The sequence below is a fragment of the Capricornis sumatraensis genome, chromosome 11 (genome assembly GCF_032405125.1).
Source record: "Capricornis sumatraensis isolate serow.1 chromosome 11, serow.2, whole genome shotgun sequence".
Lineage (NCBI taxonomy): Eukaryota > Metazoa > Chordata > Mammalia > Artiodactyla > Bovidae > Capricornis > Capricornis sumatraensis.
The window spans coordinates 35,149,853-35,167,500 of NC_091079.1; the positions used below are offsets into that span (position 1 = coordinate 35,149,853).

The following is a 17,648-nucleotide window of genomic DNA, read 5'->3' on the forward strand; positions in this document are numbered from 1 at the left end:
TGGGCCATGTGTAAGACTATCCAAAGGAAACAGTAGGCCCAGTGCTTCTGGTGTCGGGTGTCCAGCTTCCTCCATACCGCCAAATGGCCCCTCAAGAAAGAAAGAAACAGCTGCCGTACTTATTCGTGTTTAAGGCCAAACATTCCAATTCCTTTGTTTCCTATTGCACCTGAGAACACTAGTCCCTCACTTCTGCTCCTTGCTTTAGATGGGATGGCAGATCTAGACTGTGTTACTTTGAAGATCAGATCATTAATTTAAGAAAAACTGACCCCATCTGACAAGTGTATTGGGTATTGTTTCTAAGACTGCTTTTGAAATTAGTCTGTGCTTAAGAGTCATGACAGAACCTACCATATATGGTGGTAAGATTGAATAATGCGGATGATGGTTATTCACATCACGGTGTAGGGCTAGGGGGCACCATATTTGGTGGGGATTATATATCTGACTAAAGAGAATTCCTACTGGTCTCATGGAGCTCCCCATCCTATTCACACATACCCAGAATCATAGTTTAATTCCCACTTGGAAATTGCCATATGCTAAATAAATACACATAAATACAAATGGATTTCTCCAGAACTCATTACTACTATTGAGCATGTTCTACAAGCATTTAATGGAAAACCAGCAACATCTCCTGTTTAGATGGGACCGTCAATGATGAAGTATTTTAAGTGGTGTATGTAAAGTTTATTCCAAGCCAGCTTCTCAGCCTGAATAAGTGAATGTGTCCTGTAAACTGTAAGGATTAAAACAAGGTTAAGATATATGGGACAGGTTAAACATCTAGTAATTTGCTAAAATGCTTTTAGTTTAATTTGCAGTAAAAAAAAAAAATTACTTAATACTTTAAAAAAAGTGTTTCCAATAATATCTGAGACCTAGAATTAAATTTCTCAGAATAAAACCAATTATGGAATATTCACCTAAGTCAATTTGAGGTCACCAGTGATTACTATAGGGTAAAGGAACCATTATTTCATGCTGCTCATGGGCAAAACCATGACTTAAGGCTTTTCAGTTGGAAAAAGGGTAGCAGGGGTTGGAGCAGGGAGGGACTGTTCCTCTCCCATTTCCTCCAAGAAGAGCTGAGGTGTCCTTAGTTATAGGGAGTGGCGCTTAGGTCTTTGGGTTTACCCCCTTAGCGGCCAGTATGGTGCCTGTGCAGAGCACACATTCCTATCTATTTACAGAGGAGGAAGAAGAGGGGGTCAGCAGAAAGGGAAGGTCTGGATTCTCCACGACCCTCTACGGGCCCCCAACAATCCTGTGGCTGATGGCTCCCGGCAAGGTATAGATGAAGAGGACCAGGAAGATGATGAGGATGATCAGAATTAACCCGATGATGATGTACTTCTTGTAATTCCTCCAGATGAGGTGGTACAGGCACTTGAAGGGGCTCACGAACCAAGAGAAGGAGGTGTTCGGGCGGCTGAGAAGGAAGCAAGAGAAGATCAGGGAAGGTGCCAGGTTGTGAACACATACGAATCTCAAGATCTCAGGAAGGATTTCTGACTCTCAGTTTTGTGAGGACCCACAACGAGAGGCCTGAAAATGGGAGAAGACCGTGCTGTCTTCAAGCAGGAGCACGCTAACTTTTTATGTGATAATGATTCCTCATCATTTTAGAGTGGTCCTGAGGAGGGCAAGAGCTTAGTTCGAACCTAGCCAGAGAACTGAGAGCCCTCTGTCTGTCCTGCCCTGACCAGTTCAAGCCTCACCTCTTCCATGAAGCCCTCCCTGACTACCCCAGTCCACAATAATTCCTCTGGCTCTGAATCCCTGCCTCACTCATTGCTTGACCTACCCCCTTTTTGAACCTAACATGTGTTTTCCACACTGACTATTTTATGAATCTGTGTGCTCTCCCTAAACGGACTGAAGGCTTCTGGAAGGCAGAGTTTATATCTTATATTTCTCTGGTGTTCTTCAAAGTGTTTCCAACCATGATGTTCCCAACACTATGACAGATTAAATATAGGTACAAAGAAAGGAACACCTACTCATCAGGAGACACTTGGGTCCAGGGAGGAACAAGATAGCTGCAATTTGAGAGAGTATTTTGTGTACATATTTCATATCTATCGATACATGTGTTTACTTCTTTAACTTTTTTTTTAGTTTTTCTGATTTGGACCATTTAAAAAGTCTTTATTGACTTTGTTTCAATATTGGTTTTGTTTTATGTTCTGATTCTTTTACCACAAGCCATGTGGGGTCTTAGCTCCCCAACCAGGGATTAAACTCACACCTCAACATTGGAAGGTGAAGTCTTAACCACTGGACCACCAGGGAAACCCTGTATGTTTACTTTTTAATTGATGTATAACCGTGATTTAAACTGAATATGGTAACCTTTGCTGCTAGTAATTCTACTTCTGGAAATTTATTTTAAGTGATAATTTATAAAGGGGAAACATTTTTATCATATTATAATAATGGAAAAAGGTAGAAGTAAACTAAACATCCAACTATGGGATGGCAACCAACTTAAATATGGGTATCGAGTCTGTGAACAGTTCCACAGCCATTAAAAAAACTCCTCTGACAATTATGGCAACAAGGTAAAATTTTTCAGCCAAGGATAAGTGAAATATGAAGATACCTTTGTATGCATGATTAGAGAAAAACAAGGAAAAGAATTCTTGTGAAACTCACATTCCCATACAAAATTATTGAAAGAATATATGAAATTATCCTGGAATTGCCTATTTGGTAGTATTATGATAAAGTGTCCTTTTCATTTGCTGGATACTGTGTAAGATTTTTGGAATATTTCTCAATTATAGAACCATGCCAATAAAGAATCAGCCTGCAATGCAGGAGACACGGGAGACCTGAGTTCGATCCCTGGGTTGGGAAGATCCCCTGGAAGAGGAAAATGGTAACCCACTCTAGTATTCTTGCCTGGAGAATCCCACAGACAGAGGAGCCTGGCGGGCTACAGTCCACGGGGTTGCAAAGAGTTTGACACAACTGGGTGACTAAGCACAAACAAACACAAAGAACCAAAAACTACACGAACTGGATAGTACCCATCGACTCCTCCTCACTCTCGCTTCTCCCAGAGGGATGTTTTGGAGGAATGCTTGCATCCTCTGATATGGGGACCACAGAGGGCCTTTCCCATGTCTGATCCCCTCACCCCCGTGACTTCACTCACTTGGGCTTGTCCAGGGGCTCTGGCTCCTTTCGGGCTTTTCCAACAGGATTTTTCTCGGCTTCCTCTGCCGTCACGAGGTGGAACTCGGCTTCAACCTTGCCCTGCACAGAGACACAACTCTGTTTCCAGTCACAAAGAACTGCGGGGTGGGGGTTGGGGGGGGCAAGGCCAACTATCTAGAAGAAGTGTTTTCATGTGGGAGAACGCCAGGAAGGATTTCGGCTGCTTTATTATCGAGGAAATATTATCTTTTTGGTCCCGGGAGAAGCCATTTTTATGATGGAAAATAAAAGTCCTGAAATAATGTTACTCGAGTTTTCTGAGGCAAGGGGGTCCCATGTGTACGCATAGACACACAGATTTCATTTGTAATCATTTAGTATCTGTAGGAGCATTATGAATTATAGAAAATAGAAAAGGAGATGACTAATTACTTGAGTAGCAAACCCTTTTGAATCTGCTACCATCTCTCTTCTCTGTCAATGACTCTCAAGCAGAGCTAGGTGTGTGTGGACCTACATTTGCCAAATGGCTTTTCTGTCATCCTTGCTTTTGTTGTGCCCTCTAAGTCTTTTAGAATTATCCTTTTATTCTAGCACTCTCTTCCCTTCTCTCCCCTCAGTGAGAAACAGTCTCTTTGGTTTGAAAATTGTGAATCATATGCTTCTTCAGAGCACTGTGCCAAAGTTATTGGCAGGGATGTACGTCTTGGGGTATCAAAGGATGAGACAGGACTTCTGTAAAAGGTGAGAGTCATTCTTTCTTGTTCATTCACTACTTTTGGAGGCTGCTTGTATACCAGGCACTGTTCTAGGCCCTGGGGATTAATGATTAAGAAAAACAGGATCCTTGATCTACTAGAGCTTCTGTTTTTGGTGGAGGAGACCCTCTCTCCTGCTCCTTTGGTTTTGTGGATCAAGATTCAAGGTGAGGGACTTCCCTTGTGGTCCAGTGGTTAAGACTCCATGCTTTCAATGCAGGGGACACAGGTTTAATCCCTGGCCAGGGAATTAAAGTCCCACATGTTGTGTGGTGTGGCCAAAAAAACAAAATTAGAAAAGATTCAAGATGATAGGAGGGACACAGAAGTGGCAGGAGACTGGAGCAACATCAAGGAATTTTAGCACCGACGTTTGCTGTTAAGTTTGCCTTTCTGAATCCTGTGTAGATGGGGCATTACCTGACTTCTGAGGTTGATTTCCTACCCAGGAAAAAGGTCTAAGGTTCTAACGAACCAATGATCTAGCGTTATTTATTCTTTCTGAAAAAGCCAGGGTTTCCTCATATACATATGTACATATATTTCATTTTTCTTTATTTATTTTATTGTCTGTGCTGAGTCTTCATTGCTGCACATGCTTTCTCTCCAGTTGCGGTGAGCGGGGCTCACTGCTGCTCTCCAGTTGTGGCAGGCAGGGGTCTCATCGCGGTGGCTTCTCTTGTTGTGGAGCCCAGCTCTAGCTCGCGTGGGCTTCAGTAGGTGTGGTGCGTGGGCTCTAGAGCGCAGGCTCGACAGCTGTGACCCGCGGGCTTAGTTGCTCCACGGCTCGTGGGCTCTGCCCAGATCTGGGATCAAACCTGTGTCTCCTACTTTGGCAGGTGGATTCTTTACCACCAAGCCACCAGGGAAGCCCAAGCCAGGGCTTCTTAACAAACAGATTTAGTTGCTGGCAGCCACGAAAATGTAATCATGGGAGAAATTAGAGAGGAGTAGAGTATTGGGGGTGAGTTTGGATCCCTGGGTTGGGAACAGCCCCTGGAGAAGAGAAAGGCTACCCACTCCAGTATTCTGGCCCGGAGAATTCCATGGACTGTATAGTCCATGGGGTCACAAAGAGTCAGACACCACTGAGTGACTTTCACTTTTTTTTTTTCACTTTTTTGGAGCAGGCACAGAGAGGTAGTGTCATGGCTGTCTGGATTAGTAAAGAAGCACAGTGGGCTGTTATTACAAGTGAAGTCATGAGTTCAAATCTAGGTAATCTCATCCATTCTTTAGACTAGTACTGCGACCCAACTCAGGAGGGATTAAATTCATATGACCCAGAAATATTCCTTAAAAAATATGTGTATATGTACTCACTCCTATTGAGAAACTTTGGCTCCATCAGCAATGCCTTGCACATAAAGGGACTGAGGAAATGCTTGGAAAGAAAGAATATAAAGCTTTTATCCATTCTTGTCACTCCTCTACACATCTATCAACAGTACAATAATAGTAATATAACTCTAACTGTAATTGCAACACTTTATTGAATGCTTGTTTCGTCCCAGATTTGTTTTTTTTTTGTCTATAATCTATCTATCATAGTGACTAGCAAAGTAGGTCTCCTTTATATTGATAGAGAAATAAAGCCATAAAAGTCAAATAACTTTCCCAAGGTCCCATAGGCAATTAGCTAACCAACTGTAATTTGAACCAAACTCTGTATGATTCCAAAGTTCATGCTCTTTCCTTTATAGCAGGCTACCTTCCAATTACCAGATAATTGGACTAAAATTGTTATGGGACCCTTCCCAGCTCTAACATGAGATGATTCTATGATTGTCTTCATCATTGCCACCTAAAGGCATTTGTCTTCTTGGGCCTTAGTTTCCTCATCTATCAAATGGCCAGAGGCTCTTTAAAGCAACTTGGCTCTAACTGCTAGGTTTCATGAAAGGCAGAGTTAGAGCTTAGGGTAACTGTGTAAGATTTCATGGCTGGAATAAACCCGAGAAGCCAGCTCCCAATGCATGGCAGAGAGGGCTTCCAATCTGCAAGATAAGACCCTCTGGCTGATTTCCAAAGGTTTTCCAGCAATGATCTGGGCTCTACTGTGCAACACTTTTATATGCTAGGAGCCTCATTCAACTCCTCTATACTTGACAGAGTTTAAGAGTCACTAACCAACTGCTGGGCTCCAGAATGTTTGGAAGAGGGGACAACATCCAATGGAGAACAAGTGAGTATGAGAGCGAAGGGATCATAGGTGCCTTTTTTTCTTCATTGCTTAACAATAAGCTTAGCTAGAGTGCTGTATAACTTGCATGGTGGTATATTATTCCATTTAAACCACTTGACCGCTTGGAAAAATAGATGACATTTTTATTCCCAGTTTACAGCCCAGGAAACGAAGGCTTGATGATGTTTGCTAACTTATGCCACAAAACTAGGATTTGTACCCAGGTCCTCTGACACCAAATCCCATCCTCCGCTATCTTGGAAGAAAAGCTATGACAAACCTAGAGTATTAAAAAGCAGAGACATCACTTTGCCAACAAAGGTGCATACAGTCAGTGCTGTGATTTTTCTAGTAGTCATGTATGGATGTGAAAGTTGGGCCATAAAGAAGGCAGAGCACCAAAGAATTGATGCTTTCGAACTGTGGCACTGGAGAAGACTCTTGAGAGTCCCTTGGACAGCAAGGAGCTCAAACCAGTCAATCCTAAAGGAAAGAAACCATGAATATTCATGGGAAGAACTGATGCTGAAGTTCCAATACTTTGGTCACCTGATGTGAAGAGCTGACTCATTGGAAAAGATACTGATGCTGGGAAAGATAGAAGGCAAAAGAAGGGGGTGACAGAGGGTGAGATGGTTGGATGGCATCATTGACCCAATGGACATGAGTTTGAGCAAACTCCGGGAGACAGTGATGAATAGGGAAGCCTGGTGTGCTGCAGTCCATGGGTTGCAAAGAGTTGGACACGACTGAGTAACTAAACAACAACATCTTCTGCTATTGTATGTGTCTAAGTGGTTTCATTCTGTGGAAGAAGTGAACCAGCCTATTTATTTAACAATCAATCAATATGCCTTTTCTGAAATGTTCAAGAAGAATCTCACAATCACCGCCATTCCCCAGCATTAGACTATATTTTTGACGTTAAATGTTGAAAACACACACTTGCTATAAAGAGGAAAAATGTTGCACAGATGAGGCCAGATACAAAATAATACACTATGTGTGATTTCATTTAGCTAAAGAAGGCAACAGATCAATTAATGAGGTTAGAGGTCAGGATAGCGGTCAGGACAGCGGCATGAGGGGTCTGGGTCACTGGAGAGATTCTGCTTCTTTGTCTAGGTACCGATGGGAGTGTTCAGTGTGTGAAAAGTCATGGTTGGTACGGCCTGGCGTGCTGCGATTCATGGGGTCACAAAGAGTCGGACACGACTGAGCGACTGAACTGAACTGAACACTTTTCTAGAATGTATATTACTCTTTTCTGTATGCAAATATATTATGTATTAATGAAATTGGAAGCATGTTTTTCGCTTCCACCTAATGCTGGCCTTCAGTAACAGGGACTAGTGGAGCAAGGCCTAGCATAACAAGCACAGGGACTGAGTGAGCAGGATTTGGTGCAGACAGAGTTATACCTGACATCAGATTCTGCCGCTTACTAGCTGTGTGACCCTGGGTGAGTTACCTGCCCATTCTGAGTCTCACTCATCTGGGGATGTTAATAGCATGTACCCCATAAAGTTGCTTTGAAAAATAAATAATATTTATACAGTGCTCACCCCAGTGCTTGGTGAATATCAAACTTTTAAAAAATCATAGTTCTTACTTTCAACACTACTTCATGGACAGAAATGCATAATTTAATGAGAAATATATTCTGCTTATTCAAAAAACTCTCAAAGAAGTCCCAAGGACCCATATTCTCACAGAAAAAATTTAAAGAAAAAAAACAAAAAGGAGGCAGAGGATATGAAATGAGTTCTGCTCAAAGCATAGGAGTCATCAGCTAATATTATGAAGAGCCTCGACCCCGCTTCACTGCCCTGCCTGAGTGGGCATGAGGCATTTATCTGGCGTCACAAAGGCAGCAGGGGGAAGGTGTTTACTGACGCAGTCTGATAAACACTGCTCCTCATTCCATATCTCTCCACACAGAAGCCATATCCGATTTCAATCATCAGTATTCAACCAAGCACCAAGGAGAGGTCTTAAGCTAATAATATCCTCCCAATGTAATTTTGAATCAGAGCTGGAAAAAGTGGACATTTTGAGAGACTATCTGTTACCCTAATGACATCTATGGATGGGAGAAATGATAAGGAAGGGCCCTGACAAGACTAATTTGTGGTGTCACGGCCATCGCTTACGGGCTTCACACTTCACTGAGCCCGGACGGTGGAAGCTGCGGGAGGCTGAGAAGTGATTCTGTTGAGGCTGGATATGCTGCTTCAGCGATCACGACTGCTTTCTAAACACAACTCTCCCTTGTATGAGATGAGGCATTCTCAGACATTAATGGTGGGAATGTACGCTGGTTAAATCCTTTAGGAAGAGGAATACACATATACACATACATATATACATGAAAGTGAACGTCGCTCAGTCGTGTCCGACTCTTTGTGACCCCATGGACTACACAGTCCATGGAATTCTCCAGGCCAGAATACTGGAGTGGATAACCTTTCCCTTCTCCAGGGGATCTTCCCCACCCAGGGGTCGAACCCAGGTCTCCCGCATTGCAGGCAGATTCTTTACCAGCTGAGCCACAAGGGAGGCCCACATACACATATATATGTACATGCACACATATGCACGTGTGTGTGACTGCGTGCATTACAGTACACGATCATACTCTGGACCTCGAACTCCATTTCTCGATAGCTAATTTAAGGAAAGAATTCAAAACTCAGAAACAGCTTTCACACAAAACACACAGTCATTATTCTTTTGGATATTCAAATTGTCCTGTTTGTTATAATGAGATGTCTCAGGGTTACATTGCATTTATCTGCCCCTGACCTGGAGTCAGCCATTTCCCCAAAGATATATGGATTCTGTTACTAGGAATTGGTATTTAGAAACAACTGTCAGGGTGCTAGGAATCTTGTTTGCTACTGGGTTAGAAAAAAATATTTTTAAATTCACGAGTCAATGATGATACAAAAAAAAGCAAGAGAAAAAAAAATCTCATTTACCACCACTAAGTATGAATCTTACACTAATTCTTGATTCAAAAACTTGGTAGTGAATGGAGAGAATTAAACATTTATCTGATTTTTTTAGGGGATGTGGTGACTATAATATATCCATTTGATGAAAGAAAGCTCTTCTTAACACATAAATGCCAACTAATAAATGAAAAACAATGATATAGTTAGATAATATATGGATGGATAGATAGATAGATAGCCAGCCAGACAGACAGATGCTAGATAAAAATGGCTGGGGGCCTATTTGAAAATAAAATAGATCAAAAAGATAAGTAATAGCAACATATCAACTATGACTGAATCTTAGTTTTAAAAAACAGCATAAAATACATTTGAGGACAATAGGGCATCCTTTCTACAGAAGGAGAAATGAATATGATATGGGTATCAAGTTACATTAGGCAATATTATTAATTTATACGTGATGATGGCATTATAGTTATGTAAGAGGATGTCCATATTCTCAGGAGATGCACACGGAAGTATTTAGGGGTAAAGTGTTAGAATGTCTACAACTTACTCCTAAGTGGTTCAGCCAGTGTCTGTGTGTGTATCTTTACCTATACATATATATATATATACGTACACATATATACATTCTCATATACAGGCAAAATAATTATGGCAAAATTTCAACAAATGCTGAATCTAGATGGTGGGTATGTGGCTGATCCTTGTCCTGGTCAACTTTTCTGCACGCTTAAATTTTTTTAAATGAACATATGTTGAGGAAAAACACATGATTTAACTGTGGCATTTCTATTTTGAGAATATGAAGAGTTAATCATATTCATAATACTATGTAGAGGAATGCTTATTATAACACTGAATAAAACAAAATGAACAAGGCATTATTTTTAACATAGAATGATCAAGACTATATAAAATTAACCAAAATCTATATATATCGGGAATAACAATATGTATTAGCAATTGTTTTTTTGAGCAATGTGCATATGGGCACTATTTCTTCCCTTCTGCATTTTGGTGTCTTTTAAATTTTCTATGAATGCATATAATATAGTTTGTCTTAAAAATGATCTTCAGGTGAAAAATATCTCCCCTCTCTGCTCCTGTAGAATCTGAATTTGCCATGTACTCTTCAGATAGGTTGTCTGTCTATAGGCCTCCTCAGCTAAACTGTTAATTTCTGGATGGCAGGAATGTGTCTTATTGATTGCTGAGCCTTTAGCGCCTAGCATATGAGTATAGAGCCATAGTAAATGCTGACAACTGTTTTTTCATACTAAACTGAGAGCAAAAAAATCTCTTTTAATTTTAGTCATTATGCTCTTGGGACTTACCTGGGCTACCTACCTGGAGACTCACAAGATTAACCTATAAAAGAAGCTTCCTGATCTTCATCTCCTAAAAGAGTGATTTCTTTGAAGGTTGCTTTTAGCAGGATAATTAGATGTATAATGCAATGTGTTTCATGAAAAACATGTTCTATACATATTCCCGTTCCTTCACCAAAGGATGCCTGTGCTTTTGCAATTCCATTTGGAGCTGTTTTTCACTCACTATCCATATTCCACACTAGGAGCTGTGTGATCCAAGTCTCTCAATTACACCACTTGGGTGTACAGATAAGTGGCTTTAAAAATAAGCCTGGCAGGTGGCAGAGCCCATAAACAAACCCCTCCTGGCTGCTGGTAATTGGAATAAGAGGACAGTGATGTTCTGACTGCTGGCTTCAAGGCAAAGGAGGGGAGTTCACGCAGAGCTGGAAATAGAGAATGTCTTTGCTAGAAACACATCTTGGAGGCACCCAGTCTAAACTACTTATTTTACAGGCATGGAAACTGTAAAAGTGAGTAGACAGAAATCTCAATTAAAATAGAGTGGAGAGATCAGAAAAGGGGGCTCTCATCCCCTATGCAGACAGAAGAGCCTAACAGGAAGAAGAAAGACTTCCTCTTCTCGCCTGGCCACAGCTCATCCAATGAGAGACAGTCACGACTCAGCCAACGAAAAGCCATGGAGTCTTTGTTAACTGTAGCACTCCCAGCTGCCTTTTTCCCTCCATAAAACAGTTCTGTCCATTTTTTTGCTGGGGACTTGCACACGGCTAGTCATCGTTGCAGACCTCAAACTGCAATTCTTTGTTAATCCCAAATAACCTGCTTCTGCTGGAGAGATAGCTAGCAGTCTACTGTTGGAGCATGTATCAACACTTTATACTTTTTTGTGGTTAAATTTTATTCCATTATATGGATATACCTGATGGTGACATATTTAAAGCCACTTAAAACTCAAAATGGACTAACTATGTTTCAGGCATCCAAAATAGAACCAGGTGCAAGTTCCTAAATCATTGAGAACTTCACTCTTCTGAACTGTATCAAATTCTAAGACACCACTCAGTTCAGTTCAGTCACTCAGTCATGTCTGACTCTTTGCGACCCCATGAATTGCAGCACGCCAGGCCTCCCTGTCCATCACCAACTCCCAAAGTTCACTCAGACTCATGTCCATCGAGTCAGTGATGCCATCCAGCCATCTCATCCTCTGTTGTTCCCTTCTCCTCCTGCCCCCAGTCCTTCCCAGCATCAGAGTCTTTTCCAATGAGTCAATTTTTCGCATGAGGCAGCCAAAGTATTGGAGTTTCAGCTTTACTTTCAGTCCTTCCAATGAACACCCAGGACTGACCTCCTTTAGACACCACTGCTGCTGCTGCTGCTGCTGCTGCTAAGTCGCTTCAGTCGTGTCCGACTCTGTGCGACCCCATAGACAGCAGTCCAACAGGCTCCCCCGTCCCTGGGATTCTCCAGGCAAAAACACTGAAGTGGGTTGCCATTTCCTTCTCCAATGCATGAAAGTGAAAAGTGAAAGTGAAGTCACTCAGTCATGCCCAACTTCGCGACCCCACTCTGTTCAGTTCAGTTCAGTTCAGTCGCTCAGTCGTGTCCGACTTTTTGCGACCCCATGAATCGCAGCACGCCAGGCCTCCCTGTCCATCACCAACTCCAGGAGTTCACTCAGATTCACGTCCATCGAGTCAGTGATGCCATCCAGCCATCTCATCCTCTGTCGTCCCCTTCTCCTCCTGCCCCCAATCCCTCCCAGCATCAAAGTCATTTCCAATGAGTCAACTCTTCACATCAGGTGGCCAAAGTCCTGGAGTTTCAGCTTTAGCATCATTCCTTCCAAAGAAATCCCAGGGCTGATCTTCACTAGCCATCTTCAAAACAGTATCTGCCATCAGCTGCTCCCTGCAACCTTGCAGTTTCAAAGATCGCCCCTCCTTTTGCAACAATGTAATCATTTCAAACTCCAAACAATCCTTGCTTAAAAAGCTCCCTTCTCGCCAGCTGGGTTTCTGATTGGTAACCAAAAAAAAATCTGCTTAATTTTGTGGTGTTTTGCCTTTACCAGGCTCCCTCATTTTGTAGTGGAACAGAACACAACTCAAGTGCTTCTTGAATCTGCCTCTCTCTGGCTGTAGTCCTAACAAACCTCAAATAAATGCCTCTTTACTTCAGTCAGGTCTGTGTTTCTGAAATTTTTATTAACATATCCAATTTGTTTATCCTTTCATCAGTTGATAGACATTTGGATGGCTCCAATCTGAGGTATTATGAATAACACTGCTATGAACCTTCATTTCTGAACTCATCCATTCATCAATCAGTTCCTTAACTGAGCATCTATTATGTGCTAAGCCATGAAGCTTGGAATGGAGTGCAGAGGTTGCCATATAGTAAAACCTCAGTGCATACTTGAGGGGACAGGAAAGAAGGAGACTGCTTGAATTCTCATTCTTCCGATCCCATCTCACAGAGGGGACTGAAGTGAGAATGGAGGGAAGAGAAAGCCTCCAAGAACACACACTAGAACTAGACCCTATGGAGTCAGGTCAGCAGCTGCCGTTTACCCAGTTAGGCTCAAAGAAATCCTTGTCTTGCCCCCACTGAGTCCGTAGAACAGAGAGAGACGGAGAACTCGGTCTCTACCCAGACCTGCGACCTGAAAGGTCCTGACTTGGGTTTGTTTTGACCTCTGGGCACTAGGAGCAGAAGGGAGAACATGCTCCCCCCAAGACAAGGACAGAAGCGAAAGGGGGCCATCCATGCAGTCCTGGTCCCCTTTCTCAGTTTCACTCAGCATGAGAGTCCTCCATCCTCCCTTACACAGGAGTGATGAGGGGGCTCAAAGAAAGGGTAAGAGAAACTTTCTTCCCACTACTCGTGAAATATCTGGACTCCTACAGCATGTGCCATGCAGGATGGAGCAAGTTGGCAAGTTGGGAAAGGGGCGAATGGCTCTGCTTTCTGCCAGCATCCTCTGGAGCAAGTTTTAAAAGGATGGATCACTTTTTAAATTGAGTTTTTCGTTTGAAGGTGAAGGGATGAAGCATTTGCATTGAAATTGCACATTTGTCAGGAATGTATGCATAATTTCAAGAGATGTTGAAAAAAATTAATGCCAGAGGCATATGTTCAAACCAAGAGGATGGAAACCCACCCTGACATAAATTGCTATTAAATCAAGCATGCTGAAATACAGAGGGCTTAATGCATTTATAAATTTTTCAGAATTCTTGCTTCTCAGAAGAACCTTTGCCCTAAAGGGCTCTCTGTCATTTCAAGTCATTTTCCTTGAAGTTTACAAAATGACTCATTTAAAGAGCATGGGTCCTCTGCCTGCCCCACCCCATCTTCTACGGCTCTCACTTACTGTGAGTTCTTTGCTTTTAGCAAAAGGCCACCAGCCCCGCACACGCTTTTGCTGGAATATGGAAATCTTGCTCTCCTCACTTGCATTTTCAAATTTGGTGAGATCACAGGCTTTGGCAGACTTCGCTGCTCGGGGGAAACTATTGAGGTTCATCTCCAGGGAGCCTGTGAAGAGATGCCCTTAACAGGTTAGGGAAGGGCTTTAAAATCCATCATTATCCTCATTCACCCACCCAGTCATCTATCCTCTCACTGGTCATTCAATCAGGACCACAAGGGATCAATAGGCTGTGCTAGGTATCCAGGACACAAATATGGCCAAGACATGTTTGTTGCATTTAAAGCATTAATAATGTGGCAGCGCACCAGGACTTCCCTGGCAGTCCAGTGGTTGGGGCTTTGTCTTCCAGTGCAGAGGGTGTGGGTTCAATCCCTGGTCAGGGAGCTTAAGATCCCACATGCCTCGCGGCCCAAAAGTCAAAACATAAAACAGAAGCAATATCATAGCAAATTCTATAAGGACTTTAAAAAGTGGTCCACATTAAAAGAAAAAAGTATTAAATAAAAGAAAGTAATGTGGCAGCAGGTAGAAGACCAGGGCAGAGCTACCGTATGTAACTTTCAAGTTCAGTTTCTGATGTCATCTGCTGGGCCTCTTCTCTGTTCCCCGAGTATGATCTAGATTCTGTGTCTATCCTCTGAGCTTTTCCCTGCCTTAGCACTGATCAGCCTAGAAGAACCTCCTCCCCTCACCACCCCTCCCTCTCTGAGTCTATTAAACTCCTCCAGGTTGGGGACTAAGTCTTAACTGTCCCGATAGCTACTCTTCCAGTACCTTCGTGGGTTCTCAACAATGAATTTTCTCTTATAAGAAAATTTATATACAATCTTTAAGAGGTTAGTTTCCACTCACAGTTGTTATAAAATATTTACCCTACTTCCCTATGTTGTATAATCCATCCTGGAGCCTATCTCACACTCAATGGTTCGTACCTCCCACACCCCAACCCCTGGGTGGCCCCTCCCCCTTCTCTCTCCCCATCGGTAACCACTAGTTTGTTCTCAGTATCTGTAAATCTGCTTCTATGTGGTTACATTCACTAGTTTTCAACAAATAAATATGTCATAATAAGAGAATGCCATGAGATGACATTATATTTCTCTCTCTTTGATAATCTTTCCTATTGCAAAAGTAATACTTGTTAACTGTGAACACTTAGAATGTGTACATGAGCAAAAAAACTAATTTTCATAATCCTACCTCCCAAAAGTTAACCACTGCCCTACTCAGTTCATATCCTCATGTAAGTCTTTCTGTCTCTTTGGCTGTCTCTGACTATCTCTTTCTGCTATACAAATAAACATACTTTTTACCACAAGAGGATTTTTTTTTTACATACTTTTTTCATTTAATGCACCTTGCCTAACTATCCAACTAGTTAAATATTCTTCTAATTTATTAATGGCTTCAGGGTTATTACTTATTGAACACTACTATGTATGAAACACTGTACTTCATTTTTAAATTAGATTATCAAATATATAGCTCCCAATACCCTCTGAAGTATATATTATTATTTCCATTTTACAACTGAGGAAAACTGAGGTACAGAGGAGACCAATAATTAGCTCAAAATTTAACAGCTTCTTGGCACTGGAGCAAAGATCAATTTAAGGTTACTTGAATACGTATCTTCTACCATAGGATGTACCATAACTTACTGAGTCAATTACCTTATATTAAGGGCTATTTGGAATGTTTCAATATTTTGCTATCAAAATTATTAAACCACATCAAAATGATTATTTGTGGAGCAAACTCAGACTAAGCTCTCCAGAAGCCGGGATAAAACCCTCAGCATTAATATGACTTAGATAAAGCCTCCACCTTACCCAGAAAATCATCTGAGGACAGCCTTTCAAAATCCCAAACCTGGAGCACCAACACAGCTGGCGTCATACACTCCGTCTTCTCTAATGAAAATATATGCTCCCTCTTGGAAATGACCATTTGCTTCTCTGCTGGGAGATACTGAAACGGAAATAGAAAGCGCCAGTTGAAGTTCCCCTCTCCGGTCAGGGAGTTGTAGTGCACGTCTGTCTCCTGCTTGTCGTCTTCCAAACCCTTTAACCACCTGAATGAAGACAGAGAAAGAAGTAAACACTCTGAGCACACTGTTCATGCATCAGGATCACCAAGAGTGATTGAAGTAGCTTCACTGTGGTCATGGATCACAGTTTTAAAATTATCATATAGTTAGATTCAGATGGAAACTTTCATTGAATCTGCAAGCAATAAATAGGGATCAAAGGCTCTGAGGCACTTTGAAAGAAGACTCTCGTTCTAAGTCAGGTTAAGGAATTGTCTTTGGTAGTTCTTGCGTAGATCTGAAGCCCCATGCAACGAAGAGGGAAAACTCAGGAAATGTGAAATGAAAGTTTAATATGAGTTTCTTCTCACCCTGGGAGACTTCTTTGTGGGGGAGGGGGCATTTCTGCACCCACTATATTACACTGCATTTTATTACACTACTCCATTCCATAGATAAGTTAGCTAAGCTCTCTGGGCCTTTGTTGCATCTGGAACATGGAAGCAATCACAGAATCTAGTTCATGGGAATTCTGAGGAATTACATGAGATAATATACGTCCAGAGCTTTGTGTACTCCAAATGATCTATTATGTTATTTCCTCTTAGTATTATCTGGTCTTTCTCCTCTGTGCTGAGTATAAAGTAAGCTATTATAAATACATTTTCCTCTAGTACTTTATCCATGGCTAATTAACTCTTGAGAAAATAGGTACTTTTAATTCAAACTAATTGATAATGCCATACCACTTACTTTCTGAAAGCAAATATCCCTTCCTCTACCCCAAACTACCCCAGAGCAGATAAAGATACTTCTCTTCTGAGAAGAGTGGTACCACTCAAGGTAAAGGCACAATTATTTAGATAAGGGTGCCTTTATTTAGGTAGTGAAAGTCGTTCAGTCGTGTCCGACTCTTTGCGACCCCATGGACTGTAGAGTCCATGGAATTCTCCCGGCCAGAATACTGGAGTGGGTAGCCTTTCCCTTCTCCAGGAGATCTTCCCAACCCAGGAATCAAACCGGGGTCTCCTGCATTGCAGGCAGATTCTTTACCAGCTGAGCCACAAGGGAAGCCCAAGAATATTGGAGTGGGTAGCCATCTCTTCTCCAGAGGATCTTCCCGACCCAGGAATCAAACCGGGGTCTCCTGCATTGCAGGCAGATTCTTTACCAGCTGAGTCACAAGGGAAGCCCTAGAATATTGGAGGGGGTAGCCTATCTCTTCTCCAGCAAATCTTCCCGACCCAGGAATCAAACTGGGATCTCCTGCATTGCAGGCAGATTCTTTACCAACTGAGCTATGAGGGAAGCCCTAAGGATACTTTTATTTAGGTAAGAGTACCTTTATTTAGCTAAAGATGGTGCTTGGCCAGTCAAGGTATGTGTCGTATCTGTTATGAGGCAAGGGCTGAACCAGATGTTGGGGGTGATAGGGAGCAAGCAGAGGTGATCTTTGCCTTTGTGGAGGCATGGAGGGGAGAGGATGGAGGGAAATGAGTGGGGTGGAAGAAGTCACCAGTGAGGGATATGCAAAGCCCTATGGAAGAAGAAGTTAGGACACATTCTAAGACAGGAGAGAAGTTCAGTGTGACTAGAGAAGGCAAGGGGGAGAACTGATCCAGTGAGACGATAGGTGGCAGCTCAGCTCATTATATGTGATATTTTAGGACTTATGAGAGACTTTAGATCCTTGTCCAGAGAAAATAGGATGTCATTAAAGGGTTTTAAGTACAGGACCAATGTGATCAGATTGTGATTTTAAAAGATAA

The 17,648-nt window shown here is 42.1% G+C and overlaps 1 protein-coding gene across 1 annotated transcript in view; it reads right to left on the minus strand.

The window, feature by feature from the left end:
- Positions 1 to 1,254: 1,254 nt before the first annotated feature.
- FER1L6 (fer-1 like family member 6) overlaps positions 1,255 to 17,648 on the minus strand; it is a 128,987-nt gene continuing 112,593 nt past the window's right edge. Inside the window, exons 37-40 of the mRNA XM_068983416.1 lie at positions 15,683 to 15,924; positions 13,791 to 13,954; positions 3,170 to 3,270; positions 1,255 to 1,438 (exon numbers count right to left, since the gene is read on the minus strand). Coding sequence (XP_068839517.1) covers positions 1,255 to 1,438; positions 3,170 to 3,270; positions 13,791 to 13,954; positions 15,683 to 15,924 — 691 coding nt within the window. The remainder of the gene's footprint in view (positions 1,439 to 3,169; positions 3,271 to 13,790; positions 13,955 to 15,682; positions 15,925 to 17,648) is intronic.